The sequence below is a fragment of the Protopterus annectens genome, chromosome 5.part0, assembly GCF_019279795.1.
Source record: "Protopterus annectens isolate FY-2018-M chromosome 5.part0, PAN1.0, whole genome shotgun sequence".
In the NCBI taxonomy this organism is placed as follows: domain Eukaryota; kingdom Metazoa; phylum Chordata; order Ceratodontiformes; family Protopteridae; genus Protopterus; species Protopterus annectens.
The window spans coordinates 291,797,761-291,807,712 of NC_056735.1; the positions used below are offsets into that span (position 1 = coordinate 291,797,761).

At 39.3% G+C, this 9,952-nt stretch overlaps 1 protein-coding gene across 1 annotated transcript in view; it reads right to left on the reverse strand.

The window, feature by feature from the left end:
• Nucleotides 1-9,491, reverse strand: part of RPS6KA3 (ribosomal protein S6 kinase A3) — a 1,945,113-nt gene extending 1,935,622 nt beyond the window's left edge. The window contains exon 1 of the mRNA XM_044072275.1: nt 9,249-9,491. Coding sequence (XP_043928210.1) covers nt 9,249-9,311 — 63 coding nt within the window. The 5' untranslated portion in view covers nt 9,312-9,491. The remainder of the gene's footprint in view (nt 1-9,248) is intronic.
• Nucleotides 9,492-9,952: the final 461 nt, after the last annotated feature.

A 9,952-nucleotide genomic window follows, 5' to 3' on the forward strand; every position in this document is an offset into this window, starting at 1 on the left:
AAAAATTGATAAAACTGTACCTAGTAACCCACTAATCACTCTAACAAAACACAGTATGACAACGTAATAAAACAGAATCCAATAACACACTAACCACTCTAAAAATACAGCTAGACCAAGGAAAGGCAAAAGACTGGGAAGAAAGTTGATGCGATTCCACTTATCTAAAATCATATTAATTAGGCAAGGTTAATTAAAATAAACAAACAACCAGTTAGCTGACCTGGGATAGTGGGTCACAGCACTAAATACAGCATGTACTTCCAGCAGAAAGGTCAAGTCAAGCAAAGATTTATTGTTATTGGTCTGGGGTCACCAAATAGTTAATAAAATTATTTACTGTAGATGTTGCTTAATGAGACTTTAGCACGATACTAGCCACAAAGAGCTCTACACAAAACATCAATATTTGTAGTTATCTAGCTGGGAAACTAGTCCTAGGTACACAACCATTAATTAATGCATTGAAGGATCACCAAATAAACATGGATTAGAAATGGACGGACAAAATAAGACAACTAACAGAAACACAGTATATCAAAGAATTTCTTCCTAATATAATCAGTCCTCTTTGATGTAAACCAAATTCGCTAATTTTGTCACTGCAGGAGGTGGGGTGCATAAAAAGAAACAGATAATCACAAAGCAAACAGAATAGACAGGATAATAAAAGACTAAACGAATAATCAAATTTATGGCCACTTAAGTGAAAGACAACAATTCCTAATAAACAATAAAAAAAGTAAACAAACAGATGTATAGATCATTATTTTTATATATATATATATATATATATATATATATATATATATATATATATATAAATACATATATCTCATCTAAAAGGTGAGCAGTCTAAACTGAGTAGACAAGAAAAACAGAAAGGAATTCTGGGAGGCAAAGGAAGATCTATTCATTACCAATAAGGAAAATAAAGAAAATATTATCTTCTATAAAAGCAGCTAGTCAGACCACATCTGGAGTGCTTTAAATAGTTTCAGACAATTCACATTACATGCTATATTACAGTTTTGGAAAATTCACATTGCATCTGCTTCAAGACCAGGGGCGAGAATAACCCTAAATCTGCCCTTTTAAATGCCTTAATATTCAACCTCCACTGCATCCCTTAACCCTTTTTTCCCTTGTGCCATGCCTCCTTGAATGCTGCTGTTGATTCCCAGACTTTCTACCTACTCTGTAAAGTCAGTTCCATAGGTCCACAACTCTGTAAAAAGCACTTTCAGAGAGTGAGAATAAATAGTTTCTGCATTCTACTGCCTGCACTTCCTCTTTACCCTGCATTCCCGCACGCTCAGGATTATCCCTGCATACCCCCATAGCATGATCTGATGTTGTTTTGTTTATATGGTCTCTGGATCTGCAAACATGCAACACAAAAAAATGGAAACAATGCAGAGTCTACACCACAAGACATATTAAGAAAAACTAAACAAATTTATACAATACACCCTGGAGAAAAAGGGGGTGGAACATGATTGAAAATATTTAAATCTCCTCAGAAGAATCAACTACAACAGGCCAGCAATACAAAGAAAAAGATCTACACAAGAACAAAGTGGCACAATCTGAAAATTTAATTAAGGTGCCTCAGAGGTGACTAGAGGAAAAACTCCCCCCACCCCCACTCTGAGAATTTTACATACATATAGACACACACACAAAATATACATAAGTAAACTTTAAAACAACGAAAACACAAAATATTGATATCCTAAACATCAGCAGAAAAAAAAAGCAAAACTCACTACTACATAACCTTGGATCAAGCGACTTTTAAACATACTTCTTCTGTGGTGGGGCAAACACCCTGCATCCCCATCCACTGTTAATTATACTACTAATTTTATATTCTAACACAGACATCTCACAATAATGGGAAAAGGGCATAGTCCCAAAAGCCAGGGATTGTGCAGTCAAGCACATCAGTCAACCATTTGTTTTATCGACGGTGTGCTGGCAAAACAGATGCAGACCAGAGTTGCACACAGGTTAGCAACAAACAATCAATCTCCTGTGTTATCTGAAGCATCCACTGCCTGCCACTAAAAAATATAATTTTTACTTGATCTGCACTTCTTGCATTTTAATTTTACTGTGTGTCGTTATTTTTGAACTGTATTGTATTTTGCTGCTTACTGCACTTTTAGCCTAGCATAGACATGGTTCAGATTCGCTGGACCCAGTCTCTGTTTACAGTTTCTGAGCACTTCCTCCACAAAAGAGGGCCTCCCCCAACACCCTAGTAAGAGTAGAGTGTAGCTAAGGACCTGAGTGGTGATTGTTGGTCCAGGGCCCAGTCTAGTGTGCTACTACTGGTCACAGTGTTTTGAAATCAGTTTAATTTCATTGTTACTTGTTGCCTGCATTAGCTGGTGTTTCTGTGATGTACACTACCAGCATAACTGAGCATTACCACGTAGTGGAGGATACCACTGGTGGTTATAGACACAAACTCTTAGTCAACTGCTTGTGCTCCATCAGAGGTTTCTCGCTGTTGTGCTTCACTGCCTGGTTAAACACTCAACTGAGCCTCTGAGGTTCTTCACACATGTCTTACCATTAAATCCCTTGCAGTTTAGAATTTTTTCTTGTCCCTAACCCTCCACGGTACTGATTGCAGTACTTCAGCTAGCATCATTAATGGACAATTTCCCACCATTTCTCCAGCCAACCTGATCGACATGGGCATCCTGAGTCAATGTAGCAAATGCCTCATGTACACCGACAACCCACTTCTCCTAATTCACCCATATTCAATATGTGAGATGCTTCTATATTAAGAATCTAGAGTCTAGGCTCTCTTGCTCACAAATCAATAAATCAGATACTAAGCAGGTTGTTGGCTCACACACACCACCTCTTGCACAACACCTAAACCTACACAGATACCTCCCAAACATGAACACACTCCACTTAATACATTCCCAGCAAATCACAAAGTACACATACAAACACACGCACCAGTGTCTCCCCAAACACCCCCCCAAGGCAAAACAAAAATGAAATGTTTTAATCATAGGTGACTCCATTGTGAGACACACAGATGTCCCACTCACCAGGCTGGATAAGGAAAAGGTCACAGTCAGCTGTCAGTCAGGTGCCAGGATCTGCCACATCACACATACACTCAAGTCTCTCAACAACAGGTACTGTTACAACTTTGTCATAGTTCATATTGGCGTAAATGACTTGCGATGTACTTCAATGGACTATATGAAGAGACATGACTGAGCTCTCTGATTATGTATCCCAGTCGAGAATATCCCTAGCCTTAAACAGCACTCTACCTTCACCTAGGATGATGCCTCAATATATACAAAAAAATGATTAAGCCAATTGTTGTAGTCAGTTTCTAGTGTCATTCTAAGGGGATCCAGTAACAGTCAGTCTGGGATGATATGCTTGACAGACCATGATGCTTTGCATAGATGGTCTCCATCTGTCACCTCTGGGCTTTCAGCTACTGGCTAAGGCTCTTGCCTCCTCACAGTGCCTTTTTTAGGCAATGTTACAAAAACAAAATTCCCCGTCGTAAAAATATCATCAAAAAACAACCTTGAGGTTATGCTGCTAAATGCTAGGAGTCTAAATCTGAAAAATGCACTCACTGGAAGCAATCCTCGCCTTGTAGGATGCGGACATCTGTGCAGTCACAGAGACCTGGTCCTGGTTCAAGACCATGGACAGCACCCTGGCCACAGCTGGATATAATGCCTTCCATACATTCAGATGAAAACTAAAAGGAGGGGGAGTATTGATACGAAAAGATAAATACACTTTCAGATTGGTTCAAAAGAATGATTCCCTACAGTTAACTCCATGTGCAAATAACTATACGAAACCTCCCCTTCAAGTTGTCAGTTACAACTCACCCTCCATGAACCAGGATATCCACACGGCCTACTTGGATCTACTTGAGTCACTCAAAATACAACCAAACACCCTAGTTATGGATGATTTTACCCAGGACAGCTGGCACCCCCACAAGAAGCCCAAACATTCTAGACTTGAAACTCACCAACATGGTAAAACGGTGCACCAGCACAACTGTGCAACCCTTCCTGGTGAACTTGGATCATAAATCAGTGCATTTCAAAGTAACAACAGTATCAGACCCCACCCCACCCCCAAGAAGAAATTAGACTAAAAAACTCCTGACCCCACTGACAGCAAGGACACCTGCACTGGGATATACACCAATGCATTGTATACACATTTATACAACTGTACTGACTCACCCGTTGTTGACAGGACCACAGCAAGATCCTCAAGAAAAAGCACGCCTGTCTGGAGGACATCAACCATAAACAGGTTATATAACAAGAGGAAAAAATTGCTGTCCAAGAACAAGAAGGAATGATCTCCTAACTGGAAGCACACCCTTCCCAGCTTGAACAAGCAAATAAGACATCTTGTAAAGTCCTCTAAAGTTAACTACAAATCTAGATTAGCTTCCCTAACAATAACCACAAGCCATTCTTTAGCTAGATCCTAAACCATAAAGAAAAGCCCAGATTTGCGCTGAATTAGTAGTAAATGGTGCCACATATACTGAGCCAGCAGAAACAGCCAACCTGTTAGTGGACAGGTTCAGTGAAAGCTTCTCCCCCTTGTCCCCGCCTCATATACCCCAAGATATTGCTATTCTCCATCTAACATCTCTAAAGAGTAGGTCTTAACCGCTCTCTCCAAGACCAAAAACACAGTCTGTCACAAGACTGGTACCAAAGCCCTGGGCGAAGGCAAATCTGTGCATATGGCCTACCTAGACTTGGCCATACTCTTTGACACAATCCCCCACTCAGGCATCATTGAAAAACTCACCCAGCTGGGGGTCAACCCATAAACTGTCAGGTGGGTTGCAAACTGGCTCACTGACAGGACAAATACAGTCATCTCCACCAGCGGTGTTCCACAGATATCAGTGCTGGGGCCTCTACTGTTTGGAACCTACTACTCAGAAGTACAGACAAAAACAAAAGATCTTGTGGCTGACTTATGCAAACTAGTGATTGGTGCAAATGTCATGGTCATCAGCTCAATGCAAAAAAATGCATTATCATCTCATTTGGCAAAGGGATGTCTCTGCAGATAACCATATTAATAACATGCTAAATCAGTGGTGAGAGATCTGGGCACACAGGTTGACAGCAACCTTACTTTTGATCACCATGTCTCCACGGTGGTAAGGAAGGCCTTCTATGTTGCTCACCTTTTAAACAAGGGCATAGCTTCCAGAACAAAAGAGGTTATAACTTCCCTGTACTATTCCCTCATCAAGCCAATAAGAGCATAATGCTCCCTTTGGTATGTACCTAAACAGGCACAGACAGCAATTGGCGAGACCTCAAAATTCCTCACAAAGAAAATTCAGGGTATTCAGCATATGTCTTATGTGGACAGACTGAAATCACTGTCACTATACTCGGTATCATATAGACTACTCAGGCACGACCTGTGCCTTGCATACAGAGCAACCTCTGATCCTACCTTAATGAAATGCTGCACATTTGTAAGTCAAATGGTAAACAATTCACTCCCACTAGGGACCTTAACCTAGCATGTACATCAACAGGACTTGCTAGAGAGACAGAAACATCTCCCAGAGGTTGCCTCTCCTTTGGAATAAACTTCTAATACAGATTAAACAAAGCCCCTCATTAACCCTTTGTAACCATAACTTGGACAATTGGATAGGAAACCGCAAATTCATCCATGTCCCACTTGGATAGGGGCAGTCGGTGCTGATTTACATCCACTTATAACACAGCCCATATCTGTAGACCATTAAGAGAACTAGGGTTGAACTTGGCTAGGCTTGTAAGGGCTCTAGGGCCATTAACCTAGTAACCTCCTATAAACCTACGAAGACTGTCAATTTAATTAAGTGCTTCCATATATGAGTGTACTTTAAAAATAAGAAAACACCTAAACTTCAATATCCTTAATATTGATACAATATAATTAAAACAATAATCCACTGAGCACACTCAGAAACATAACCTCTGAGCATGCAACTTTAACAGTGTTTTTTGCAATAGGTGCACCCCCTCACTCTCCGCTAATTACATATTGTTACACTGACATGACAACACCATGAAAAGGGCATATTCTCCAGCAACTGGGATTGTGTGATCTCACACAACTGTTGACCATTTGTTTTGTCAACCAAAGTATGTTGACAAACAGATGTCAACTTGCTGATATATGCACTACGAGTTTCCTACAACTGTGAGGAAAAAAAAAAAAAAAACATGACATGTACATTAAGCAATTCTAGCAACGTGAAGTATGCAAGATGCTACTTACAAAAAACTGCATATGTTCCATACACAATGGTCAGACTATGTATGTTAAATAATCCTTTTTGTCAACAAATTCTCTATTTTTGCACTATATCTCTAATGGGCTATATAATGCTCTGCATCAACTGCCATATCCTTCAGTCTCAATCTATTTTATTCAAGCTTTTCATAACTCTTATACCTTTGTTTTAGTATACATTTTTAGATCCTAACCTACCCCTTGGTGCGACTCCGCATCACATCTAGGTAGCTAGCTAATGGTACTTTTCCAGATCTTCTTTTCTGGGAATTAACTGATCTAAATATTTTTATTGAATGCCCTTGTCAATACATTTCTACTGTATTTCTTACTTCTGCATTTAACATTTAAACTTTGTATTTTACCAATTATGCAATGCACCTGCATGCATATTACTAATACTGCTTCCTATGTGCAACTTCTAAATCCGTTTTCATTACAGGTTCATAAATATGTACTAGGCTAATGGCTCTTGAGCCTATATAAGTCTATCCCAAGAGGATTCCCTGGCATCATGCTGGCCAAAGTTAGTTCCCAGTGCCACTATCAAGCAAGGCCACTGAAGTGATCCCTGGGGTGAACTTCCTATTGCCCATCCACTCATCAAGACTTCTCTTGAAGACGGCTAATAATGTAACATTAACATACCCTTAAACAACACTAAGCAAATATTTAAAAAATGCTTTACTAAGCAAATATAAAAAAGCGTATTATAACCTGTTACATTAACACTATTTCACTAATGAGATCCAAAAGGCAATACCACTGTATTAAAGTTATTTCAAGACTTGCTGCCATTACAATAAAATTAATACTTAGCAAGAGAAGCAAGATGTAATTTAAACCTTTTGTTTCCAAAGCTAAGCATCAACTGTACAACAAAAAACTAAACTTATGCTCACCAATAACTACCTTATAGGTACTGCTCAATCCAGCTACATGTAATTCAGTGAAGTAAACTAACACTGACAGGATAAGTGTGGCTATAAACATGTGTTTTAATTGTCCCTGATTTTGCCTAACATTTTTGCCCCACCCCCTAGTAAAATTAGTGACTTGAAAAGATTATGAAAGAGCATGCTATGGCACTGGGAGTACATACCTCTCAACTTGCATATTTATACACTCTCATGGACTCTTCCACTATGTTTTTGCACCATTAACGCTATCATTTTTATGCTTTTGAATTCTTAGATTCGACAATGACAATGCACTGTTACTTTGCACTCCTCCAGGTCAAGCCAGAAAAAGACATATTAATGCCTGATGCACTCAATTAACAAAACAAATCAATAATAATGTTCCCTTATGCATCAAAGTGCTTCTGATAGAACAGTAAAAAGCATTTTATGACCAAATACATTTTACAGATATAAAAGTATAGCTCAATTTAGATTTGGTTCTGTTCTCTATCAAAAAGTGAAAATTCAGCTATGACATACTCAAGTGACCAATTGGCAACATGTTTCTATTTACAGTCATTGATCAACTTTGACATCATTTTCTGATTTCCAAATCCATCCATCCATCCTCAACCTTTTTTTCCCATTTTTACAAATCTGGGGAAAAAAAAAACATGTCAATGGAAATCAGTCAAGGAAAGAGGCCTGTTTAGGAGGGATTATATTCATGCAGTTAATACATCTCAAAAATATGAGAAAAAAATTAATTAAAGAGATTACATGTATCATTACTGTATTTTGCCATTAACAAAATACAATCAAAGAATTATGTAATAACAGTATGTCACATAACAAATTCATGCATAAATACAGAGCACCAACCTAACTTAAAGGATATCAACCCATCATCTGTAGCACTTTTTAACCTCAACTATGGATGGGCCATCATAAACATCAGAAAATACATTATGTAAATTCCTGCAACCAGAAAGCTGTTCAGCCCACCTGACATTCAGTGAGAGATCTGGTACACAAACATGATGTTAGTGACTACAGACACATGGGCCTATATCCAGTGACATCTGACAGGCAAGCCTGACTGCTACATTTGAATGTTCTGTACACGTTCTGCATATATGACATTGACAACATTCTGTAGAGAGAGGGGCAAAGTTCCCACTCACCCTACCTGACGCAATACTTTTATATACAGGAGTCAAATGTCTCACCAAATAACTAAGAGTCGACATGCCAAATAAATGCTTACCAAATGTGCACCAGCTAATCTACATGCAAACAGTAAATACAGTGGACAGAACTGCTCCATGAATATAAACATAAGAACCAAATGTAAAAACAGTTCTTGTGAAGCCTTACATTTGACTCTGCACCATCAAAACCGAGAATGGATATCGTACGGTAGAATGTAGTTGTCAAAGTCCTATTAAACAGTAAATCTCAGGCATATGAGCGCTTCATTAATAGAAGTCTATACGAGCATGTCATTCAGCAATACATGAAACTACTGCTTCTCAACTCAAAACACACAGAAAATATTAGAACTTCTAAAAACTTAAACAGACATATGTAAAATCATATTTTTACAGCACATAGTTTGTCGTAATATGCCCGATTAAGGCACAATAAAAGTTTATCACTGTGCGAATATTATTCCAATACAAAATATTTACAACTGGCCTTCATGTATTATTACAAGTGACACTCCGCATAGAAGCCAAGATGCACCAATAACACAGACCCGCATGCCGCTTCTCCCTTAACTACCTAAAGTTTTAGTAATACAATGCCAGTCTTCACGGTCTCAGATCTAACACTGCCAACTTCTTATTGCCAATTAAACACTCGTCACACCATCCATTCAGCAAAAGCGACAAGTTCAAGGCTAGCCGTGGCAGCTCGTTTAGCAATGCCAGGTCAGTTCCTCTCAAGTACCGGTAGCCAAAGGGAGTTTGGGGAGTTGCAAACAGTGATAACTACCTCACTCTCCACATTGTCCACTGTCATCTTCTGCCAAGGATCTGCCAGCTGCGCCAGCGGCATCTTCACTCTACTTCCAGCTATTTTAAAACTGTGAAGGGCAGCCAAAAGGACAGAAAGTAACTTGCAGTTCCGCCACCAAATCAAAGCCTTGCCCGTTCCCCCCTCGTATTCAGTCTTAGAGCTAGCGCCACCAGTACTGCTTCCGCTCACAATATGGCGTCGCAATACTACCTGTTCGTCAGAGCGAGGCTCCTCAGGCGTCACTGTGACGAAATGGTGAGAGGCAGGCTTCGGGCACATAAATGCTGAGGTGATTGTTCCTTGGTAAAGATGAAGGGTACGGTGTAGTTATAATTTAAGAGCGTTAAGTAATGTAGCAGGAGATATGTATATTGGAATTTGCTAGTTTATGTAAAAGATAAATTTCGACGCTTTGCGTATGATTCCACGGATTTTATTAACGACCTAATTTGTCTTTATTGTTCTCCTATCAGTCATTAGCGTAACCTTCACGATTTATAGCCCCACTTCAAAAATCTCATGGGTGGAGGGCAATGACATGGTCTTTTGGGTTATATTCGGAACGAGTGAACAGCTGAGACTGAACAGAGCTCACCGAATAGAGAGCGAGTCAAAACAATGCAGCGACTTATTAAGAGCCAGCATATCTACTTTGCTTCTTCATGAAAAGGACACAAAAT